Source organism: Sander lucioperca, chromosome 20 (assembly GCF_008315115.2).
Source record: "Sander lucioperca isolate FBNREF2018 chromosome 20, SLUC_FBN_1.2, whole genome shotgun sequence".
NCBI lineage: Eukaryota > Metazoa > Chordata > Actinopteri > Perciformes > Percidae > Sander > Sander lucioperca.
The window spans coordinates 23,391,084-23,418,227 of NC_050192.1; the positions used below are offsets into that span (position 1 = coordinate 23,391,084).

General features: G+C 39.6%; 1 protein-coding gene across 1 annotated transcript in view; it reads right to left on the minus strand.

Moving 5' to 3' along the window:
• Window positions 1-27,144, minus strand: part of LOC116054609 (copine-8) — an 84,256-nt gene that overhangs the window by 40,954 nt on the left and 16,158 nt on the right. Inside the window, exons 2-6 of the mRNA XM_031306244.2 lie at window positions 19,749-19,789; window positions 16,900-16,946; window positions 15,446-15,549; window positions 9,374-9,413; window positions 4,586-4,662 (exon numbers count right to left, since the gene is read on the minus strand). Coding sequence (XP_031162104.1) covers window positions 4,586-4,662; window positions 9,374-9,413; window positions 15,446-15,549; window positions 16,900-16,946; window positions 19,749-19,789 — 309 coding nt within the window. The remainder of the gene's footprint in view (window positions 1-4,585; window positions 4,663-9,373; window positions 9,414-15,445; window positions 15,550-16,899; window positions 16,947-19,748; window positions 19,790-27,144) is intronic.

Below are 27,144 nucleotides of genomic sequence, written 5' to 3' on the forward strand. Positions count from 1 at the left end.
CACACACACACACACACACACACACACACACACACTCCTGAATGCCCACTGGAGTTTGATTGAACAATGTAATTAACTGTAATTAGCACTCATTACAATTGTTAAAGATCCCCCCTGTCGTGTCAGGCTGCAGGTGTGTGTCTGACGAAGTCTAACACCCACAAACACACATACTCACAAACACACACACACACACACACACACACACAACCTCAGCAAGACAACAATTGCAACAGCTGTGGCCTCTGTACCTTTGTTTTTTAATAAATGTTGACAGGGTTTCTATTTTTATTTCCAAATCACTTATGATGCCTTTGAAAACAAGGTTTATAAATGGTATATATGACACTTGTGGAATATATCCATCCATCCCTCCTTACATCCATCATTACATCCATCCATCAATTCATTATATGTAACCGCTTATCGTTTACAGATACATGAAGAGTGAATGTCACCTGAAAGTCAACAACTCCCACGTTCTTCTTTCCTTAGCGATGACATTTGTGTTTTATCTATTTTCCGCAACAACTCACACAACCTTTCCCCCCAATGATCATAATAACACCATGTACAAGACATGTAGAATTTTCACTTTAACGCATTTTTGCTCAAGATTGATCTGTACATTTATAAATTCCTAAATTAAAAATGATTGTGGCTCTTACAAGCATTCTCTTTTGCCATTAGTGTCACCATTACAAAAATGAAATGACTACAAGTGTGTGTTTGTGTGCGTGTAATGAAGAATGGAGTGGAGGGATGGGTTTCTTGAGTAGTGCTTCAGGGCGGACAACATCACTTTGCACTTTGGAGGGGTCCGTGGTGCATGTAAAAGCATCTCTCTCTCTCTCTCTCCCTCTCTCCCTCCCTCTCTCCCTCCCTCCCTCCCTCTCCTCTCCTCTCCCCCCCCCCCCACACACACACACACACACACACACACACACACACACACAGGTTGCCAGGTTGTTGACAAGTGTTCAGTGAAGGGATGGCAGCTTGGCATTTATTTCCCCCGACACCCCTCTTTTTAGATCTCAAGGCTCATGAAGGCTTCAAATGAACAAGCAAATTGGATTAAAGAAGACACAATTGAAAGGAAGCCAAGTGGACTTCACCATGAGAGCGTAAATATGTGAAACAGGAGCATCATGGATAAAAATAGATAATGAAGCTGATTTTGTTTCTGATCTTGATTACGGATGAATGGTGTTTACAGTAGGAGAGCGGAGCACCCAAAAGATGAAAACACTGCACACAGACTTTGATGGAGTCCAAACAAAAGAAAGCAAAAAAAAAAAAAAAAAAAGGTTAGAAAATGTCTAAAAACTTTCTGAACATTTCAGTGCAGCGTTATTGGGTGAACTATTCTTTTAAGTGTAGACATGACGATATCCAGAATGGTTCTTGTACTTCGCTTGCATGAAAACGGATGCAATAATCTCTAAAGGTTATAAATACAAAGACTGCGGGCTAATTTAAAGCTAGAGTGCGTAGTTTCTGTCGCCCCCATGAGGGATTCTAAGTAATGACAACAACACTGTCGGCGCGTCCACATGATACAAGCCTACCGTGATCGCGCACGCGCCCCCCCCCACTCTACTCCACGCAGTTGCTATTAGCCAAGAAGGACACGGAGGATTAAAAAACATGATGGACTCTTCAGAAGAGGTTTTTATCTTCACTTGAGTTTCTGCGCGGGAAAGTCACAGAACGCCACAATCTTCTGAACACAGCCATACTGAGAAATACAGAGAGAGTGGTGTGGAGCTGATAGTCTTAATTAGCTTTGTAGCAACTCATTTGGTAATGGCTTGAACGTAACAAACGTTTATTAATATCAAAAAGTTACGCACGCACTAAAGCTTTAAGCCATTATGTTCTGCTTCATCGTTTCCATTAATAATACATTTTATTTTAATAGCGCTCTTCATAATACTCAAAGACAAAGACAGTTAAAAAAACACACACACACACACACACACACACACACACACACACACACACACACACACACACACTAAAAGTAATTATTAGTTAACTTCAAATAACTTAATGTACACAGAGAACACGTTGTGAACTCACACACTGACAACTGGTACAACAACAACAAAGAAATGTAAAAGAATAATTAGGCTCACACGTCGCGGAAATTCCCACAAGAAATCAACACACAAACAGATATATATATATATATATATATATAGTGAGGAAAATAAGTATTTGAACACCCTGCTATTTTGCAAGTTCTCCCACTTAGAAATCATGGAGGGGTCTGAAATTGTCATCGTAGGTGCATGTCCACTGTGAGAGACATAATATAAAAAAAAAAATCCAAAAATCACAATATATGATTTTTTAACTATTTATTTGTATGATACAGCTGCAAATAAGTATTTGAACACCTGTCTATCAGCTAGAATTCTGACCCTCAAAGACCTGTTAGTCTGCCTTTAAAATGTCCACCTCCACTCCATTTATTATCCTAAATTAGATGCACCTGTTTGAGGTCGTTAGCTGCATAAAGACACCTGTCCACCCCATACAATCAGTAAGAATCCAACTACTAACATGGCCAAGACCAAAGATCTGTCCAAAGACACTAGAGACAAAATTGTACACCTTCACAAGGCTGGAAAGGGCTACGGGGGAAATTGCCAAGCAGCTTGGTGAAAAAAGGTCCACTGTTGGAGCAATCATTAGAAAATGGAAGAAGCTAAACATGACTGTCAATCTCCCTCGGACTGGGGCTCCATGCAAGATCTCACCTCGTGGGGTCTCAATGATCCTAAGAAAGGTGAGAAATCAGCCCAGAACTACACGGGAGGAGCTGGTCAATGACCTGAAAAGAGCTGGGACCACCGTTTCCAAGGTTACTGTTGGTAATACACTAAGACGTCATGGTTTGAAATCATGCATGGCACGGAAGGTTCCCCTGCTTAAACCAGCACATGTCAAGGCCCGTCTTAAGTTTGCCAATGACCATTTGGATGATCCAGAGGAGTCATGGGAGAAAGTCATGTGGTCAGATGAGACCAAAATAGAACTTTTTGGTCATAATTCCACTAACTGTGTTTGGAGGAAGAAGAATGATGAGTACCATCCCAAGAACACCATCCCTACTGTGAAGCATGGGGTGGTAGCATCATGCTTTGGGGGTGTTTTTCTGCACATGGGACAGGGCGACTGCACTGTATTAAGGAGAGGATGACCGGGGCCATGTATTGCGAGATTTTGGGGAACAACCTCCTTCCCTCAGTTAGAGCATTGAAGATGGGTCGAGGCTGGGTCTTCCAACATGACAATGACCCGAAGCACACAGCCAGGATAACCAAGGAGTGGCTCTGTAAGAAGCATATCAAGGTTCTGGCGTGGCCTAGCCAGGCTCCAGACCTAAACCCAATAGAGAATCTTTGGAGGGAGCTCAAACTCCGTGTTTCTCAGCGACAGCCCAGAAACCTGACTGATCTAGAGAAGATCTGTGTGGAGGAGTGGGCCAAAATCCCTCCTGCAGTGTGTGCAAACCTGGTGAAAAACTACAGGAAACGTTTGACCTCTGTAATTGCAAACAAAGGCTACTGTACCAAATATTAACATTGATTTTTTCACGTGTTCAAATACTTATTTGCAGCTGTATCATACAAATAAATAGTTAATAAATCATACATTGTGATTTCTGGATTTTTTTTTTTAGATTATGTCTCTCACAGTGGACATGCACCTACGATGACAATTTCAGACCCCTCCATGATTTCTAAGTGGGAGAACTTGCAAAATAGCAGGGTGTTCAAATACTTATTTTCCTCACTGTGTATATATATATATATATATATAGGTTTCTGCAGAGGATAGGCTGCCTAATAAGCCTGATGAACAATATCAATGTAAGGAGCGCCTGTGTTTGTATGTATAAGAATAGAAGTGTGTGGGAGTGTTTTTGTGTGCATATGTGTGTGTATGCTCATTAAAAAACGGTAGGTATTATGGTTCCTCAGCTTGGTATCCCCAGAAACAGAAGTTGGGGATGCCTCATTTGTGACGCCTCACAAAAGGAGATAACGGCGCTTTCACAAACAATCTTTGTGAAACAACTGCAGCTTTAAAGCATGCTTGCACACAGCCAATGCTTAAACACACTATACACAATGTAGGAAAAAAACATCAGGGATGTCATTTGCTGTGACCATTTATTAACACTGGTCAGATATACTGAGCAAATTAAGTGATAATGGGGGGGATGGGGTGTCCCCTTGGGACAGGTTCTGGGATTACATAAATGTTGACAATAAGGCTAACTAAAGTGTATGTTATGTGTTCATATGTGTACACATGTGTGTATATATATATTATTTTCTCTCTCTTCAGTAGGACCCTGTAATACTGCAATACTTCTGTAACATGTTTATACTATTTATCTGTTTATGTTCATTGAACAAAAAACATGAAGTCTGCTTCTATGACATTTGTGTATCCTGAAACAAAAATGGTGTGCCATGTAACAAGACTGTGAAAAAAAACAAAAAAAACAATGGTCAAAAAATTACTGAAATATCGGAAACTCCCAGCTATGGGGACACCTACTCACCCAAGAGCTTTTTCCGAGCGACTGCCCAATGATCCAACCACCTCTCCGAGAGTACAGTAGGCCTGACCCAGAAAATCCTGCAGTTACAAAAAGAGAGGGAGTTATTCAGACAAGGCATAACACAAAAAAAACAAAAAACATAAAATGAAATTGACATAAAATTACTCACAGCCATAAAGAAACAAAAAAGAAACCAATATTCCTGATCTCTACGGAGCGCTACCCAACATGACCAAACCATTTCAAATACCCCCATGTTCCCCATTGACGCATAATACTGCCAAGCAGATTGAGCCTTCCTCCCACCAGCCCTCACACCTGCCCAACTCTGCTCCCTCGCCACTCTTCTGGTAAATTCAATTACCATCACACTTCACTGCTGATACAGACAAAACGGCAGAGAGATGGAGAGAAAATACATGTGTGTATCAGTCCTGGAAACAGCTAACTAACTAAATTTGTGTGCATGACAATGTGGGAATTATAGATTTTGACTGTCAGCATAAAACAATGGCAAACTGCTTACTATGTAAAAGCCTTCCAAATAAAAGCCAAGTATAAAGACACCAACAGTAACACGCAAACTATGTCAGATCCCTCGCTTCAAGTGTATGAAAGCTATTACAGAAACATGCCATCTCGATCCCAATTTTACTACGGGGCACACTGTTGAGACCGTTCGTCATTATTTGACACCATCTCTAATATCTGACAAGCAGCACTAACATAATGGATTCTCTTTGCTCCACTGATTAGCCTCTTCTATTATTCTGTCTCCATATCTATCCATCTACACAGCTTCATGTCAACCTGTCTAGTTCATTTATCTCATCAGTGTTGCATACATACAGCCCTGTGACTTTAATTTGTCATAAACTTATTTGTTTTAGGCCACAACGGGTGCTGAAATAACATAGTCAAATCATTTTTATGACATTTGTTCACTGTCTAAGAGGCTGTGCAGTAAAGTCACTAATCACCTAGCAACCTTGGCTGTTCCCAGCATGAGGTCCATCCGAGAATTAGCTGTGTGCAACTAATGGATAAATATATAACAGCGTGGCCTAAAAAAAGATTTAATAAGAAAAAAAGATAGTTGTGTGGGTGTAGTAGAAAAATGAACTGTTTGATAGATAAGACTGAGGAGTTCAGGGCGAGCATGAGCAGATGGATACAGATGGTTAAAAAATATGGATACCAGTTTTAAGAAGAATATACTGGTAGCTCATTGCTTCTCATCCATGAGTCTACTCTGTAGCAGAGCTGGAACCGTTAACATATAACCAGTTTTATGCTCAAATTTCAGATCAACAGGAATATTGGGAAAATCTTCTCTCAGAAATGTAAGCCATGTGTCCACCTAGTCCACCTTTTTTTTTTTTTTTTTTTCCTCATAGCACTGCGCTTAAGGACAAATTGTGGATATTTATTTAGGCTCCAGGTTTGACGCCACTGATAAGCTAATTTGTTAGCCAGGCTAGCTGTTGCCCCCTGTTTCCAGCCTTTGTGCTAAGCTAAATTAGCTGGTAGCTAGCGGTATCAGTCTTCTTATGTAACTCTCGAAAACAAAGCGAATAAGTACGTCTCAAAATGTCGAAACCTTTTCTTTAAAGGTTTATATATATATATATATATATATATATATATATATATATATATATAAACCTTTTCTTTAAAGGTTTATATATATATATATATATATATATATATATATAAACCTTTTCTTTAAAGGTTTATATATATATATATATATATATATAGTTAACATACAAACCCCTTATAAAAAGGTGACTTATTAAAAGATGGTACCCAAGGTTTTTACAGATGTTTCGATTGCAATTAATTTCTGAAATGTTCAAAATAGATCAGTCTGGCTTCCTTTCTACTTGCATAGAGAACTAAATATGATCTTATGAACAGGACAGCGTGTGTCTTTTTTCACTGTCTCGACCGGTCCCTCTATAGTCAACACTCGTTCTCACCCGGTTCCCAGGTGTGCCTGCAGCCTACAGCTCAATGATAAAACACCATCTAATGGATTGCCTCTCTGGCCTCCCACCCCACACCTGCATCAATGCTGGTACGCTGCCTCCGAGCCAACAGGCCAGTCTCTTCTTGTATGAGATTATTGATTACAAGAAAGTGAGGCAAAGCGAGGGGGAGGGGAATTGGAAATGGAGAGATCAAGATTGAGAGAAAGTGAGAGAACAAGGGTATGGCAAAGAAATAAAAAGAAAGGGTGACAGACTGCCATTGTGAGAGGGGAAGACAAGAAAGAGAGATGAGGTAAGCACAAGAGGGGTGGACTGCATCCGGAGAGACAAAAAAGCCACAAATGAGAAGAGGAAAAATCCTGAAGGGAAACTAAGAGGGACTAAATTTGCTTTTGAGAGACCCCGAGTGTTTCTCACTGTAGTATTCCATTTATCTACACTTTCACACAGTTACTGACAAATAAATGGCAGCAGTGCTATTGATGGCTTTCATTCAGCGGTTTTAAAACCGCAACCCTAAAAAATTATGTAAAAATAAACCTCAATATGAATTATTGCTGGAGGTAGAGAGATAATGACCATGACACAGCCTTGCAGTTACATTATGATATCAATAGAACAATTTAAAAGCTTTAGATCCAATACTACTAATATCATCCATCACATCAAGGGGCAGCAAAAACACCTTTTTTCACAACACAAAATTTGAGACAACAAACCCGCCTTGGAATCAAAGCTAGCCAACTTCCTTCACATCATACTGACCATGAAACACCACCACTATGATGTAAATATACTTTAATAGCACTGTTAGACTTCTAACATTTGACTGCTATATCCTCAAATTAACATTTTTAACATTTGCCATCCCCTCCTGTTTTTTCCAATCATCCCAGCCACTTCCATTTATTTATGACACAAAGGAAGTTATCTGATAGTGTGTTTATGTCGTATGATATGTGGGCAGACCGGTCGGTTCGGACACTGAAGAGCAAACACTGATAAGAGCTGAGGTCTGGAGTTTTGTCACCTCAGGGCAGAACGTGAGTCGTAGTCTGCAGCTCTGCTAAGGGGCAGGCTGGGAGACAAAAGTCAAGTGAGTGTTACATGAAAGGAGTTTCTCACAGACACATACATATTGTAATGTACACAGTTGTAGCAATTTTCTTCCAGGTGGTGGCCAAAAGCTGCTGAATAGAAAGAGGAAGCAAAGCCTGATAGCACACTGGCTATAACGGACACTGAAGCTATACATGTAAATGTCCAGATAATGGTTAGAGTTTATGAGTAGAAAAGACAGCTTTAAAATTTTTATTGTTGCTATGACTTCCTTTCATTGAACATTGACAGTTAGTATTGCCCGTTACAACAGCAAACACCTGCCCAAACATGTCTCAGATATCACTGAAAAGCCGTTTTTATGAAAACAGGTGTGCACACAAGATTACAGACGAACACAGACTTTCGGGATAAACATACAGCTCAGTGAATGGATGAACATTGTCAAATTAAACAGTCATTTCCTCTTTTGTTGCAAGATAATAGTGCCACAGCTTAAAGGAAAGTTTAGATATTTTGGAAAATACACTTATTCAATTCCTTGCTCAGAGTTAGATGAGAAGACGCTACCAAGAAACTACCACCAGCAGCCAGCTAACTTAGCTTAGCATAAAGACTGAAAACAGGGGGGAAACAGCTAGCCTAACTCTATCTGAAGCATAGACTGTAAAAATAATGACCGTCAACATCTTGTTTTTTTGGAGCCAGAATTGACTATACTTGAAGAGAAGTGCGGAGCTGGGGACGATGACCAGCCAGTGTTGTGTATGGTTTCAATGGCGCTTAGCTAAACGTTAAAGAGGGAAAGTTGCTGATTTTCAACCCTTCTATCACGATTGACAAATTGGCGTGTAGCCACGCCCCTAAAGCATCCCTTGCTTTATTGTCTTTTTTTTAAGTAAATTGAACATAATTTACAAAATGAACATCATGCTGTATTGAATAAGACTTGAAACTAGCAATTGAGGCCATACATGTGTATTGAGGTGATAAATCAAGGCAGAAGTAGGGTAATTTACCCCATAGACTTCTATAGAAACCAACTTCTTTTTGAAGCCAGTGGAGTCGCCCCCTGCTGGAAATTAAATAGAATCCAGGTTAAGGCACTTCCGCATTTGGCTTCACATTTCAGGAATGGAAGTTGCCGCTTGGTCCGAAGGGACCAGCACCTGTATACCTCAGTGATTAACACTTTCTATCTCATTTAGCCCAGGGACAAAAAATAAAAACTGAACATATGACTGGCTTACATGGCTAGTGAACCGCTCTAAACAGTACCAAGGAAAATCTCCAAGGGTGCAAGCTTGGACTCTTTGAACTACAATCCCCACGATGCAGTAGGCAGGACACAGCTATTACTGGCAAAGACAAAGTTATCACATTGTTGTTCCTAATTACAGTTACAGTTATGCTAATCACTGCTATCAGCGTGAAAAAAAAAAATCAGGGTGGACAGGGGAAATTAGTGTTTATTTAATTTCTAAATGAACTGCAGGCCGTTCAGGGAATGTGCTATTACAGTAGATGATAAACACACACATTGTAAAGGCCAGATTGCTGTTATGTGGCTGAAATGAGGCTAATGGGAGGTAATAACAAGGACAGAAATCATGCACAAACAAAACACTCACAACCACAGAATGAAATCAGCAAAAGTGTGAAGAGACAAAAACAAGTTACATTATACATGCCTCAATGTGCGCACAAAGACACATAATCAAGTTTTAGTACTCACATGTTTTGACAGGTTGGCGCTCTTCGAGTCAACATCATACCTGTAGAAAAAAAAGGAAAAATGAGCGAGAGTCTGTACATTAGAAAGTGATGGAGGGTGACAGGAGCTCAGCTGTGAATACGACGGGGATTACAGACAGAGTAAATCAGTGACAGGGCCAAGCAGCTTGTCACCGGCAATCTCACCAGAGGCTCTGGATATATCACTTCCCAGCATCACCGGCTCACAGGCATCCTCCAATAAACTGACACTAAATGGACTAATTGGCAGTCATACATACATACATGAGAGAGAGAGAGAGACACAGAGAGAAAAAATGTGCTAGTGAGTAAATAAGTGTCTGTTCTCCTTTGTGTTTCCACTGCTGCTCATTGGTGTGAGTTTCAGTAGGCTATCGTGGATTTTGTTTGATGTATGTTTGAATATTTTTCACACTTTTTATTCCTTCATTCCACCTGCAGGTCTCTCAGGCATACAATACTTGCGGAGAGAAAAATTTGTCCAGAAATGGCCCCTCTAGTGCTGAAGCTGCTCTAAAGAATGGGAAGCAATCAGACAAGCCATTCACTCAGCAATTTCAGGTCATTTCACAGCTCAGGTCATTTCACCCGCCACTAAAAATGGATTGCCCTTTGCTGGGTAAATTGCCCCTCATTTCTCCACCAAAATATTAGTTACTTTACAAGAATGTTCAGGGTACACATCCGGTGTGTGCCTTTGTATGTGTGTTGCTCTTTGGGAATCCAAAGCCAGACTGAGTATTTAAAATGACGCAAGACAATCACATATCTTATCAGTGTCTATGACTTTAACACGATTCAGAGTTTCTCTACCATCTAACTAGAGAAACCAACCGTCCACCCTCTAGAGCAGAAATGATTCACTACCAATAAATGTGTCCATATGGACTCAGCAGGAAGTACAGACAAATCCCCTAATTTCTATGTACCGTAACTTCATCATTCGAGAGACCCTGTTTCACTGTAATTGTATAAAGCTGAATATATATGATCTTTAAAAAATAAATAGAACACCTTTGAACCCCATTTTATTTACATGTATGGCTCTCATGCTCACGGTGACCTTTGACCTCCTTGTGAAGAAACAAGAGTTAAAAGCTAAGCTTGCAGCTTTGTGAGGCTGAACATAAACCTGAACGTAAACAAGATTAGCATGCTAACCTGCTTACAATGATAATGTTAGCATGTTGAGGTTTTACCAGGTTTTTTATATATATATATATATATATATATATTAGGGCTGAACGATTTTTGAAAATAATCTAATTGCGATTTTTTTCCCAAATATTGCGATTCGATTATTTTTTTAAGCTTTGTCGTCTGTATTATTCAACAAAGAATAATAATATAATAATTTATAGTATATTACACACAATTACACACTAGACAGTTAAAAAAGTAAAAATATATATATATATAGTATATATCTATATACACACACACACACACACACACACACACACACACACGTGTAATTTTTTACAGTGCACAGAGAGGAGCTGACTCCAGCCCCTCCCCCTCGTGAAGTTGCGTGCTGCCGTGTGCACTTGTTCAGAGAGGCTATCGTTACGTTAGCTAGTTGCTGGTGTTCTTGCCGTGGGATTAACTGTACTAATAAAACTGTTGAAACACCGCGGCCACGCTGCTGTGAAAGCTCCCCGAACGTCATTTATCAGAGTCTGATTGTTACCCCTCACAGTGGCAGCTCCTCCACTCCATATCTTTATAACGGAGCTAACCGCTAATCAGAGCTAATCGTTGCCAACCGAGCCTTGAGTTCTGTGTGCCTGTATCCATTAACTGCATGTATGGACTCAAGCCCAAATAAAACCCTTCATTTTCTTAAAATGGCTGTAAAAGTTTTAAACTACAACTCAGAGTTGTTTGAATGACAGAAATCAGCTCAAGGTACGGCGTACCGTTAGCGTGCTAGTTGATGCTTTTATATATATATATATATATATATATATATATATATATATATAAAAGCATCAACTAGCACGCTAACGGTACATATATATATATATATATATATATATATATATATATATATATATATATATATATATATATATATATATATATATATATATATATTATATCTGTAGTTAATTGTTTTTTTACTGTTTGCTTTTTGTTTACTTCCTATATTTAGCTAAAAGTGTATTGTTATTGTTATTCTTATACTGTATTTCCTATACTGTATTTTTTTTATACCTCTTTATTTTCTATACAAGTGTTTTTTGTAAGCTGCTGAAATCTGCTGCTGGAAATCTAGTTTCCTTGCGGGAGTCATCCCAAAAGGATCAATAAAGAGAAGTCTAAGTCTACCATCTTATTTTAGCATGTTAGCCTGCCAATATTTTGCTAATTAGCACACATCACAAAGCTGAGGTTGATGGGAATGTTTTTGTATTTGGTCAAAAAACGATGATAGGTCGGGGGATCGAGGTTTTAACAATTCATCCTCTGAAGAACATGAATATCAGGAGAACATCTCATGGCAATCCATGTAACAGTTGTTGAGATATTGCAATCAAAATAAAAAATGTCAACCTTATGTTGGTTCTGGTGGAAAATTTGTAGAATGACACTGATTGTATGTTATGCTGTATTAAAATTCCACACATACACACTATTAAGGGAGACAGACTTGCAGAGGTCTATTACACACAGTGCAATCTCATAATTCATATTCAGAGGACATACTGTAGTATTTATTTTTAACAGTTTCACACAGATCCCATCTTCATGGCCCTGAGGGAGGAAACACTATTTCATTATTCTATCATCTCAGACTGTTACCCTCTACAGCAGGGGTCACCAACCTTTTTGAAACTGAGAGCTACTTCATGGGTACTGAGTCATACGAAGGGCTACCAGTTTGATACACTCTTCTGAAATAACAAATTTGCTCAGTTTGCCTTTAGTTATATATGATTATTAATGATTAATGATAGTCATTTATGTAAAGACACTGATCACGTTAATGATTTCTCATTACCAATAATTATCAACAATGACTTAACAAGGTGGGAAACAGATATCAATATTCAATTTTCATTTTTAGAACAGGCCTGAGGGCTACTCATGTGGTCCTTGGGGGCTACCTGGTGCCCACGGGCACTATGTTGGTGACCCCTGCTCTACAGGCTGGCAGTGCTAGCCATCTACGGCCGTTAGGCATGACAGGGTCAGCGAGCTAGGTCCACGCACACACATATGCATGACACACAAACAGACCAACAAAAGGCCAGTGTGCCGTTATGTTCCTCGGATGCTCAGTTTCATTCAGAAGACCACTCAAGAGACAGCAAGCATAGAGGCATGTATTCATACATTTCTTCAGCTAACGTAACAAATGAGAAGGCATAGAAACTCACACAGCACAGATGTCCTGACATATCCTGAGGATGTCACAGCACAACTACAGTAAAAAGTGTGTGCGTCTTGTGTGCGTATGTCCTTACAGTACACATACAAAAGCCTTTAAATGTGTGTGTTATGTTATGCGTGTTATTTGTAAAAAAGAAAATGCACACGTCAAATGGAAAAGAGTTTCACATAACTGCTCTGGAAAATCCACCTGAGTTTCATGTAAACATGAAATTTGACACTTATTCAGATTGAAAAAAAGATGGTATAAAAAAACACATTCAAGTGCTCTGCATTTCTAGCATTCAAACAGGCTTCTTTTTTAACTATAGCAGCAACTGCTAGTGATTCATAGGAAGGCCAGAGGATCAAAGCAGCTAAAAGAAAAATGTGTGAAATGTGGATCTTTGTCAAAATGGGGAGCATAACATTAAATAAGAGAACCAGTAGTAAGGTTATACAACAAAACACACAACTCAAAGTCCTGCATGTACATCTCAGGGACACAAAGTAACAGGTTTCTAGCAATCCATTTATGTGTGCTAATGTATACTGGGTCATAATGTGCTGCGGCAGAGTAGATATGAAAGGTTAAATGCTTCTCTTTCCCTGAAGGAAATCTGTCCGCTCCTGTATCACACTGACCATCCCCTGGAACCCCAGTTGTTATGGTTACCATCGCTAAACAGCACACACAGCCACAAGCACGTGCACAATGTTGTCCCCGTGGCCCCACACAGTATGTGGGAATGGGCACACATTAGCTTTGTGGGTCTGTCCCGGTGGCCTGGTGACACTTGTAAGATGACGGTACGAGTGTGTGTTGTGACAGAGCAACCAGCTGAGATACTGAAACACCCGCGCACGTATGGATAAACAGGGATACTACCTCTGCCAACATACAAAGATCCACTGACACAGGAAATCCAGCCAATGACGTAAAAATTGACCACATTTCTCCTTTTTTACCCTGTATTAAGCACTAAGAAGTGACAACAACTTCTTACTACTTTTGTACAGTAATTTACACACAGTGGCAAGATACATGAAAATAGTACAGCCACATGAGTGGTAGCAAAGGTGGATGACTGAATCTGTCATCAAAGAGTAGTGCACACCACTACTTCATTTCCCCTAGACACAAGCATTTTGATGCGTTCATTTTAGTGTAGATATCGTTAACAGAAAATGTTTGCAATTAGACCAGGACCAATGTTAATACAGTTGTCAAAAATAGGGATCTAGAAACCCCTATGCCTATATAGAAATACCTCCACCCACACACAAGATATACTGTACACTAACTCCTCGTCGCAGATATCACAGTTGGGTTGCCGACGTGGCCTCCTGGTTCATAGTCTATAATGTAATTAGTCTCCATCTAATGAAATAAACCCACTGAAATCCCCTCTGTAATTCAATGAGAAATGCAATCTGAGAGCAAATTGAGAAAGAGAATCCCCACCCCCCCCACCCCCCTACAGGCAGTCTGGTGGTTTCATAAAGCTAATGACCAACTGTCTCCTCTATGCAAAAGGAACGCTAATCCAGTGTGAGATGCAGTCACAGAGCATAGAATATTTACAGTGCCATATAATGTACCTTTATGTGGTACAGTACTCATTAGTGCAGGAGACTGACGCAGAGATTTAACCTTACAAAGTGAGAGTAAGTTTCACAGATACAAGCCCACACAGATGTGTATTTTTAAGATACAAGCCCACACAGATGTGTATTTTTAAGATACAAGCCCACACAGATGTGTATTTTAAAGGCCTTAGTACAAACAGATGCAAACCAGTTAATTTATACCCTCACAAATACCCAAACTTTCCTTTTAGCTCACTATTGAAACTCAGCACAATTAGCAATTTAGGTGATTAAGTGCTTTATAACTTTACTAATTTGGAGAGTGTACTTTGTGGTAGGCCTGCCAATTCCACAATCTGCCAAACATCAGCAGTAAAAAGTAATATTGGACTAAGACCAACACTGCTTTTAAAGTTGCTATCAACCAATATAATGAACATAGCAATGCATCTAACAAACTCGCTGTACCAGTTAATACTACGATGAACTTCTGTGCAATAAATCACTGTCTGTCATTGTCAAGGTAAAAGAGGAAAATGTGTCCCTGTAAAACTTTGAGAAAAAGAAACTTGGCATGAATATGCGATACATTGTCTAATGTTTTAAATATTCTTTTTCAGTTCATTTTTCTTGTTCCTGTAATTTTATTTTAATAATAAGCCAATATTAGGTAGCATACATGAATATTAATCAAGTGGCACATGCATTGTGCAATCTACTTAACCTTCTCTCAATTTACTAAAGTGGAGAGTCAATTAGAGCAGAGTAGGAAACTGTTGTATGCCAACTGTACAGTAAACAGAGAAAAATAAATAAATAAATAAAACCACCATATTTTATAGTTCCAGAATAAAATAATTATGAAATAATTTTCTCATTTTGCAGGTGACATCTGGAGCCTCTCCAATGTTTAATGGAAGCCTTGTTTGTATTTTTAGGAAGCAATAATAGTAACACTGAGTAAACCAAAGATCAAATCTTTACAATGTCTGGTACACACACACACACACACACACACACACACACACACACACACACACACACACACACACACACACACACACACACAGGTGTAGGCATTACTTACAAGTCAAATCGGAGGTTCTGTCGCTCTTCAAAGAAGTAGTCCAAAATGAATTTCCGCACAAAGTCTGGGTTTAGCGTGTTGTCTATCACCTCTGTTCTCCCAAACTGGACAAAGAAAGGAAGATAAAAACAGATAAGATAAGAATAAGATGTCCAAGCTGATGCGAGACGTTATCTGTCCTTTTAATATTACTGCGGCTCATCAAACCTTAAAACTTTGATCTTACGGAAATCCGCTTGTAAAAACTACAAGTGCGTTGTGAAGTCGCACTGACTCCTGTGAATAATTAATCACCAGCAGGTTTTCTCCTCAGGTGAAACATCAGGGGAGAGGCTGGTTACAGAAGATTATGTACAGCTTTAGAGTAATGAATGCAGAGCAGCTGAAGTATCAAGTCAATGGGGGTCAGGTAGGTTCCCGGGTTGACATTTAACTTAGCCTATTAATAATGCATGCAGATGATGGGCTACTCAGAACTATGAATAACTGGGTATGATTGGGGCTGCAAGCTTTGCCCCCTCATTTACATTCATGAATTTTCATCATCGTGGTGATTGCAGTACAGTCATCCGGGAGTGCACACATGCTCATAAACAAGTTGCAGGTACTGGTTGTGTCCACAATTTGACTAGAACTTTGATAATACTATTACTTTATTTGTGTTACATATTTTAAGTGATAAATTATAAATGGCACTTTCCCCTATAATTGTACAAGCCTGGCTAGGGATCGACCAATACTGTTTTTTCAAGGCCAATACCGATTATTAGTAATAATTAGAAACCAATAACATATATTTTGGAATCGATATGCATTTACAGTGAAAATGAAGATCTTTAAGTCAAAATTAACATTTTGGAATGTTACATACCCGAACACAAAACGTTGTTTAAATGCTTTAAGCAATTATTTAAGAAATTAGAAACTTTCAACATAGTGCACAGTAAAAGATAGTCAGATAGGGCGGGACATTAAGTGAGACACAGAGCTGTAGCGGTGCCAAAGTAGTGCACTTTTTAATGAATTAACTTTATCGGTTATCAGGCAAATAAAATGCCGATACAGATCATCTGCAAACTGCCAAAAGAAACGACCCTATAATCGGCCAGGGCCAATAATCCATCTACCCCTAGGCTGGGGGAGCCGCCAGGCCAATGGAAACCCCCGCCAGGCCAGAAACACCTCACTTCAATGAGGTCGCAACTTGCTGGAAGTTGGTTTATACGGAAATCAGCCCGTTAGAATGGTTGCAATGGCAACAGTACACATAAAAATGCTGCCCACTCTGACCATCCTGCTATGTTGTTTTGAATGGGAATGCCCATTCTACTCTCATTCAATTCCTATGGTTATATTATTTATATTATATATATATATATATATATATATATATATATATATATATATATATATATATATATAAAAAATAACATATAGCTCTCTTTAGTTCTCACCTCTCTCCACTCCTTGTTGCCCATGCCTTGTGTGTAGAGAACACAAACTGTGAAGAACAGAGACACATCACATGATGACATAACATTAAAGATACATGCTCAAACCTATGCTTATATCCATTGTAGTTGTCCAGGTAATCAAACTTTCTCAATTATGTATGTACTAGACCTAACAAGCTACCTGACCATGTACAATAGTGTTCTTTTTATTATAATTAACATATTTTTGAATTGGTGGGTAGGCTAACTAAGGGAAGGATAAAGGAGCCTAACTCATATAATTCCGAACAAATAAATAAAAAAACTAACTCAAATGCCATGGCATTTATTGGCTCCATCAAAATATGACTAATAAGCCATAAATGCATGAATTAAATATAACAAAACTACATCAAAGCACCTAACAGTTTTATTCATGAAGCCCACAAACATATTTCCCCGTCTTCAGATGGTGAAAGACATCATTTCAGGCCATTATGCAATTTCCTCAAATAAGACAATTCACTAAAAGGCAAATTACTGAGCTCACTCATCATCATGCACTTCATCTCTGGAGGCCTTTGATGTTCTTATGAGATAACTGACAGAAGGATATATCAATGGGCATGTACATACACACCCACTTCTTGGGTCTGGTAGAAACTTTAAAACTCGAAGATATTTTGGGGAACAGATAAACCAATAATAGATTAGAAAACGTTTTCACAGTTTCGCAGCTTACTGCATGTATTGAAGGGCTTTATATCTCTATCCCACTTGTACCCAAAAGACTTGGTTTTCTTTTTGGACCACTGCTCTTTATATTTTAAAGATATGTTTACCAGCAAGTGACAGATCCAGGATATCTCTATATTTCCATTATCTCAGACATTCTCTTTTTCCCTCTTTCCTTCCCCTCCTTGCTCTTTCCCCCCTGTCAGGCCGGTTCATATCAGGAGACTGAAGTCGCCATGCTCAGCATAAACACAAGTGCTACTCAGCACAAGAGCACGCCTAATTGTACGGGTAAAGCCTGAGCTTCTTCCTCCTCCTCATGTAAATCACTGTCGTCATCGTGTTCATCACGGTCGTCACCATCACCTTGAGTCATTTTTATCCCATGCTACTGTAAATGTGCTGACAAACTATGTTTTGCAAAAGAAAAACCAGTATGTGTGTGTATTGACGGGTCATAGTAAAGTCATCCTGATATCATAACCCCAAACTCACACACCCTTCAAGATGACACTTATCATCTTTGATAATGAGGATTTTATTTTTACAGGATGAACCTTACACTTGCATGGATCCCTTACACACACTTCTATCCATACTCCCTAACACACACTTCTATCCATACTCCCTAACACACTCTTCTATCCATACTCCCTAACACACACTTCTATCCATACTCCCTAACACACTCTTCTATCCATACTCCCTAACACACACTTCTATCCATACTCCCTAACACACTTCTATCCATACTCCCTAACACACACTTCTATCCATACTCCCTAACACACTTCTATCCATACTCCCTAACACACACTTCTATCCATACTCCCTAACACACACTTCTATCCATACTCCCTTACACACTTCTATCCATGCTCCCTAACACACTTCTATCCATACTCCCTAACACACTTCTACCCATGCTCCCTAACACACTTCTATCCATACTCCCTAACACACTTCTATCCATACTCCCTAACACACTTCTATCCATGCTCCCTAACACACTTCTATCCATACTCCCTAACACACACTTCTATCCATACTCCCTTACACACTTCTATCCATACTCCCTTACACACTTCTATCCATGCTCCCTAACACACTTCTATCCATGCTCCCTAACACACACTTCTATCCATACTCCCTTACACACTTCTATCCATACTCCCTTACACACTTCTATCCATGCTCCCTAACACACTTCTATCCATACTCCCTTACACACTTCTATCTATGCTCCCTAACACACTTCTATCCATGCTCCCTAACACACACTTCTATCCATACTCCCTTACACACTTCTATCCATACTCCCTTACACACTTCTATCCATGCTCCCTAACACACACTTCTATCCATGCTCCCTAACACACACTTCTATCCATGCTCCCTAACACACTTCTATCCATACTCCCTTACACACTTCTATCCATGCTCCCTAACACACTTCTATCCATACTCCCTTACACACTTCTATCCATGCTCCCTAACACACTTCTATCCATACTCCCTAACACACACTTCTATCCATACTCCCTAACACACAATGACATACCCGCCACACACACACCCAGCGGAGAATACATCAAGCATTTACAAACCACTCTTAACACACCGTAAAACTCTCCTACAGGAATAGTTCAACATTTTGGGAAATATTCTTATTCAGCAAAATAAGAGACTACTAACAGCATTATTTTAACGATTTTAATTGCTTGGAGAGGAGAGAATTGCCACCCATTCTGTGAATCTATAGAAGCTTCTTAGGTAGCCTCATGCATTAGTCAGGCCTGTCTCCAGCCGAGCTCACACATTTAGTGAAGGAAAAAAAAAAAAAACACACGAGGAGTGACTCACGACTACATAAAACAAAAGACCTTCTTTTGGTCCCTAATAATTGTATCACTCCCTTAAACTCCATTCATTCCCCTTATTGTTTGACATTTTTCTCATTTGTTCATTACTTTTTTATACTTTTATTTCCTTTATTTTTTCCTCACACCCTTCTTTTCTATCCGTATAATCTCCTCTTGTGATGTTGAGCAAGCTCAGACACTGCACTGACAGAAATACAGACTTGTTGACCATGAGTGACAAGGAAAGAAAAAGAGAGAGGCGTCAGATCTTACTTGGGTCTGATTTGGAGAAGGTGTCCCTGTCCAGCAGGTTTCTGTGGAGACACACAGGGGAAAGTAGTCAGTTCCCTTGTGTAAGAAGGAATTAAAAAACATTTGTCATCCAAATGTGGCAGTGAATGCATTTTAACACACAGACTATTTACAGTATGTACTCTGTTGGCCATGAGTCAGCACGTTATCATCAAGCTCCGTTTACAGGATCCCTGTAAAACTTCTTATCTGAGGTGTAAAAACACTAAACAAATATCTAAAAAAAACTGATATATCACAGCATTAGCCACAACAAAGAGGCTTTTGACAAATTTAGAATTTCTCCGTTAGGGGTGTGAATCTTCACTGGTCTCACGATTTGATTACGATTATCCTGTCAACGGTTCATATCGATATCCCGATGCATCACGATGCATCACCTCCTCAATATTAATATACATTGCTACACATGGTTTTCATCAACAAATATATATGAACTTCCCTTTTTATTGCATCTGCTCTTAAAAAAAGACACTTCCTGAATGTAGTCTGAGTTTGAGCACAGCAGACTAAAGCCAAAAACAACAAGTAGTAGTAGTAGGCAATAATCGATTATGGTCTGTCACTGCATCGATGCAATGATTAATTTCAACACCCCTAGAGGACGTACAAACTGAGAAAGGAGAAGAAGGGGTAGGAACCAATGGACAGCTTGCAAGTACTTGCACCAAAAACCACACTATCTTCAGGTCATGGAACTATTATTTATTCAACTTATATTCAGACTATTTATTTATAGGTATTCAGATTTTCTATGGCTCCTCATTTCATGCTTGAAAAAACACTACGTCTAAGATCATATCCTCTGTGTGATATATTGTGCAGCCCTCTGTCTCAGCAAACCATTGAGTTTCAGCCGAGATGATGATGATTAAGAAAACGCTGAAGAATTTATGTTCCCCAAAAAAAGAGGAAGGAGGAGGGCTGTGGGAAACTAAATGGCTTGATGTGAAAGTGGCACAAGATCTGATTTGTGAATAGATGAATGAGATGAATGATGGCGATGATGGCACCTAATGGTCTGGAGAGGAGAGGAGAGATTGGGATCACTTACTCATCAATGAGGTTAACTCACTCTAGCGTGTTAAGGGCCTCGATGAGAAATAATATCTACTCTCCAATCCGCTTCCATCCATCTATTAAAAGGTGCCATGACGTTTCCTGGTTGCGGAAGGGGCATGAAAATGCAGGTAATGTTTCCTGTCATCCTTTCAATCCCAGGGATTGTGAACGGCTGTCAGACTAAGTCCTGAAACCTGGAGAGTACCCAGGCTGCAAGCTGCTTTTCAGTAACAGCCTCTCTAACTGTAGCCGTTTTCTTTTTTCAGCTCACAATCAGTTGTCTCGGTGTCTCTTTGTCTTGTGTGAACTCATCAACACCACCTACTGCATGGCATCTCTCTCTTTCTCTCTGTCTCAGAGTGTTTGTTCTCAAAACAGAAACACCTCTGGTATCCACTCGACCCTCTCCTTCACTCGTTCAGTCGCAAATTGCACTTCTATCATATCTAGGGCTGGGTACCGAATTCAATACTTTTTAGGCACCGACCGAATTGCCTCCAAAGTATCGAGTATGCAAAAATGCCTTGTCATTCAATACCCAATTTCAATACCTAAGGAATAAATCTCATTAGTGTCAGTGAGCCAACAAGCATGCAGCATGCTGCTTCCAAGATCTAATAATGCTGGTGATTGGCAGTCTAACGTTACACGTCGTAGAGATACGCAGTAAAAACTCTAACTCCGGATTTCCACTGAATGCAGAACGTCTGTGGACCAGCTCCGCTGCGTGTCGGCTGCGTGCTCCGCCGTCCATCAATACCCACTAGGTCTGGATTTGTTGCGGCACGGCTGCGGCCATGACGGCCAATTCCCGTAGAATAGAAACACAAAACCAACAACAGTTTGTTTCCATCCAGAGGAGTAGAGGGGAAACAACTCTGTGCTGTGTTTTCAAGGTGTAGTGCAGGGAAATATGATCCGCCGTGAGCACGGTGGATTTTATTTTGAAAATTAACCGGATGTTTATTTTGTATCTGTGCTCGACTTCCTGTCCCGCACAATCTGCCCTGTGCTGAATTGCTGCGGAGCTCTCCGGCGTCCGGCAAAAATAGAAGCTCTACGTATCTGCTCCGGAGGGCTGCGGACGAACGCAGCCGTTCCGCAGTCAGTGGAAATACACACGTTGACTTTAATGGAAACCTATGGACTCCGCCGCCGTTCTGGAGCGGATACGCAGCCGTTACGCAGCCGGTGGAAATTGGGGGTCAGTTACGCACAGAGACAGGGCTCACGTATTAGGAGCTGAAAAATGAATCAAAAGATTTGTGATGTCATTTGTAATGTCATTTATTTTTGTTTAATAAAATTGGTATTGAAAAAAGTATAATTTAGGAACCGGTATCGAAGTCACGGTATTGGTATCGGTACAAGTATCTACCTTGTCAAGGCACTTGGCACAATGATTTGTCATCACTTTTGCAAGACGTTTGGGGAAGTTGAAGCAGTTTTTTGTAGTACTTGGCTCAGTTTCATGTCCCATGGCACTTAGGTGTTTCCCATAATCCTAAAACACACACGTCTGGTGCACTGCAGACTTAAAAATTACTTGTGTGTGTTTGCCTATTGTGTTGTCTGTCCTTAGCAGCAAAAACACTGAAAGACAATAATCCAGCTAAGATATTTACATTTGCAAAAAAAGAATATTTATACAGTATTTCCTGATCTGGACAACTCATGTAACTTAGCATTAACTCTGTCAAATATTACTTCATTGGTCCAGCAGGTGGGAGATGCTGTTGCCTAGTAACGGCTGAATCAAGTTGATTTTTAGAAGATAAGGCTCGCAATATTCAATGTTTTTCTTACTTTTAACTAATGCTATTAAAAGACCAAAAGCAACGATGAATCAATCAAATGACGTGTGTGTGTGTGTGTGTGTGTGTGTGTGTGTGTGTGTGTGTGTGTGTGTGTGTGTGTGTGTGTGTGTGTGTGTGTGTGTGTGTGTGTGTGTGTGTGTGTGTGTGTGTGTGTGTGTGTCTGTGTGTGTGTAATGCTCCAAACTCTCTGACTGGCTGCTGCTCAAAGTACATCAGACATGGTGGAACTCCAAATAGGCTCCCCCTGCGCGCGAGTTGTGTGTGTGTGAGTAAGACACATTTTCAGGATTTCCACTTCAGAGGATATTGTGAATGAGTCATGGCTCACTCTCTCTCTCTCTTTTTCTCAGCGGAAAGCTAAAAGCTGCCATTCGAGTCACAGAGAGGTCTGCAGGAATAAAAGGTACCACATTTAAATAGTGTGTTAGTATTTTTAGCAGCGAGTTTCCCACAAACGCTATAATCTCGTATGATATGATTTATGTGCGATTTTGATTTTAGGCTTTTTTTGGTCAAATAAATGACAGTACAATAGGTCTCTTAACAGAAAACGATGAATGTATCAATCAGCGAATCGGCTATGACGACAAGCAATGGAATCCTACCGTAAATGGTAAAGTGAAGTACTCGTTTGTGTCGAAAAATATTGATTTCTTCAATAGATTTCCCGGAGGCTTTGGTGTGTTTAGATGCAGCCTCTTTCTATCTCTCATCCTTGCCCACAAAAACACCACCTCTGGCATTTCTGCTGGCTCTGGAATCTGAGTGAATCACTTCATGTTTTCTTTTTTTTTTTGTTTAATCTCTCTCTTCTAATCTGTTACCACATCTAACTGAAACCCACTGCAAATAATTAAACGTATCTAAAACCCTAAGTGACTCAGTCAGCCATAACTGGGTTGATTATCCTTTAAAAAAGAAAATCTAATCAATTACAGATTCTGGGCAGTATACATGTTTGGTGATTCTGTGATAAAATCGGTTTAGAAGGGGGGAAAAGAAAAAAAAATAATTATTTCTGCCAAACGACATCACATGGCAGCACCCTTTTCAAGTGTCACCTATACATACAGCTTTTATGGCAATTACTGAGTAAGAAAAGAGACCGCACATGACGCAAAGCACCCCCATTAGGTGATTATGACGCCTACCCAGAAGCAGTAAGCACATGTTCAAATGAGTTTGTGACGTGAAATGTCAAATGTCAAAGTTCAGTAAAGCTATTATATATATATATATATATATATATATATATATATATATATATATATATATATATATATATATATAAAAATGACATGATAATGATATATTAAAATGACATTTTTCTAAGAATGGCAGTTCAATGTCTTCTGATTTTATAAGACATTTCCGGTGATTTTGATTGGGTTCCATCTCCAGAAAATATGCAGATTTATTGCACGAGAAATTAGGCATGCATATATGGATAGGAATGATAAAATGCTGCATTAGCCTCTAAATAAAGCATTCAATGTGCTCCAGTTTTACCACGTTGGTTCCTTTGGGTTTGCAGTATCTTCTTCTAATTCATTTCGGCAGACTAGATGCTGTTCTACGGCAGATCCTACATTTAATCAACATGTGATCTGAATCATCAATATAGCCTACAGATATGTGTATGTGATGAGTCGCCAATGGTATGACCAAAGCCATCAAACTGGATCATCTTAATGCATTGCATCACTATCCAATGTAAACTGTATCTCCAAATGGTTGTTTTTTTACGAGTTGAGAGAACTAAACTGGGGTCTACTAAGTTAATGGTAAATGACCCATCCTCTCTGACAATTGCCATGCTATTTTTTTTTTTATCATATTGTCTGCTAAATGACATCACTATTCATGTACAGTTTGAATCAACTTCAATCTTATATTTCACCACTCAGCTCTGAAGTACAACTCACTGATATTCACATCGAAAACAAGCCAAATACAATGCCCGCATCACGGACACATTCAGTCATCGGCAGATCAGAAAGTGCTGATCTCAGATCTGATCAAAGAGTCTACGCTGCCGTCAAACCATGCTTTCTTCTCCCTGGGGGCAAACTATACCAGTTCAGTTCCCCTGCCATCCTGGCCATGCATCACCCTTGACAACTGTCAATCACAGCTACAGGAAGTGAAATCTTCCAACAGATGGGCGGGAAACACACACACACACACACACACACACACACACACACACACACAAACGAGGGACAATAGGGACAGTCATATAGATGGTGAGGAAGCATCTTTAACTGATATGACAACTCTGCAATTATGTCAAATGCCTGGTTTTCTTCCACACACACAAACTGGAAGACACACCTCTGTGTGTTTGTTCGCGGGGAGAGCCACACGATAACGGCAGAATGGGGGCAGTAGCCATGGCAACTACTGACAGACAATTGGGGCCACTTGACTGACTTGACTGACAGTTGAGAGTGCGTGTGTGTGTTTTTTTTTCCACCCAACAAGCAAGGATTCCATCAGCGCTGTGGTATCTCTCCTCTCTAGCTTTACTCTTCCTCTCCTTTCACCTCCTATCCCATTTCTCTCTCTCTCTCTCTCTCTCTCTCTCTCTCTCTCTCTCTCTCTCTCTCTCTCTCTCTCTCTCTCTCTCTCTCTCTCTCTCTCCCCTTTTGGACTGGCTTGAGAGAGGCCGTGTCCCTGATAGTGTGTTACCTGGACGACACAACAGCAACAACAAAAAAACAACCCTCACAACACTCTCCTACACTTCAGAAATAAATGAGTTTTTTTAGCCCAATGGAGGAGAGGAGATAGAAGTAAGAGTAACAGAGGAAATAAAGAAAGGGGAAGGAAATTAAAGAGAATGGGAGTAGAGACATTGAGAACTACACTGCGAAAGGACAGAGTTGAGAGAAAGATACAGTACAGCTGTTGAGTGAAAGAGTTGCACACTGAGGAAGAAGAGGCAGGCAGTCTGATTAGCCGTACCAAACGGTGTCTCTGAAGAGGAAACTTGTGTGTGTGTGTGTGTGTGTGTGTGTGTGTGTGTGTGTGTGTGTGTGTGTGTGTGTGTGTGTGTGTGTGTGTGTCCAGGCTTAACTATGGACAAAGAGAAAAAGAAAAAGTTGAGAGTGTGAAAGATGAGAGGGTTTAATAGCTACAGAACATGGTGGTGCAGAGCATAGAGGCTGTGGTTCATGGCAGTTATTTATATTACTTTCAACTCTGTCACTTAAAAGAACTTTTTTCCCTCTATAACTCTCCTTCTGTACATAAACCGCTGTAACATTTTTTTTTTTGTCGTTATGTTTTTGATCTACTTTACTTTCCTGAAGTAAGGTTATATCATATGTTGTTTTTGTTCCTAATGGGTTTTCAGTCAGTCAGTCATCGGCAGGTCATAAGTGAATTGGCTTAGTCAGAGTCAGTGGTGGAAAGTAACTACAGGTAAGTACATGTACTCAATTTCTGTACTTTTTCAGGTACTTCCAGTATTTCCATTTTATGCAACTTTACAGAGAAATGTTGTAATTTCAACTCCACTGCCTTTATTTTACAGCCTTATCAGATTATAATTACATATTAAACCAGTGGTTCCCATCCTCTTTGGCTTGTGAGCCCTTGAAAAAAGAGCAGAGTCTAGCTGGGGCCCCTTTTCACCTTGGATGTCTATGAGTTGTTAGCAATTTCACTAAAATTGTGATTGATTTGCCCTGTAAACCTCTCATCGATTAAATAATTATCCAATATTTAAAAAATCAAAGACTAGAAAAAAGTACAAAAAAAATCAACACACATTTTTTTTCTTCTTTCACACTCATTCCGCAACCGCTCATAATTAAATGTTGTGACCATTGTACTTTTACTCAAACAAAGGATCTGAAAATTCTTTGCACCTAATGTCAGCGGTATTTGTGTTCAGTTTTATAACCAAGAAGCCTTAAAACCCTCCAATCTGTATTAGTAAAGTGATGTGACAGGGGCTGGTGCGTGTGATAAGGTAAAGGAGCTAGTGAGATGAGGATCTTGTTTGTTTTTTGTCTATGCTTGATGCAAGTAATGTGTGATGCTGTATTGCTTTATCCTGAGATCTTGGGGGGGGGTGGGAGGGGCGCCACCGGGGAGGGCATGCGGGGAAACAAAATTCAATTACATTTTATTTATAGTATCAAATCATAACAAGAGTTATCTCAAGACACTTTACAAATAGAGTAGGTCTAGACCACACTATAATTTACAAAGACCCAACAACTCCAGTAAAAAAAAAATATGTATATGTATTGTATTGTATATTCTATGCATCTGTATACTGGATGTGCGTTTTTTCTTGCTCTATTTAAGAAAAAGAAGAAGAAAAAAACATTTGATCACAAAAAATTAAAAGTGATGTGAGAGCACACCAAAATGCTTGTTCTAAGATGCTCGGCAAAACCCAATATACAAAAATTGCATCTAAAGAGAATCAGCCGCTGCCTTCAGCTCGACCTGAAATGACCTAG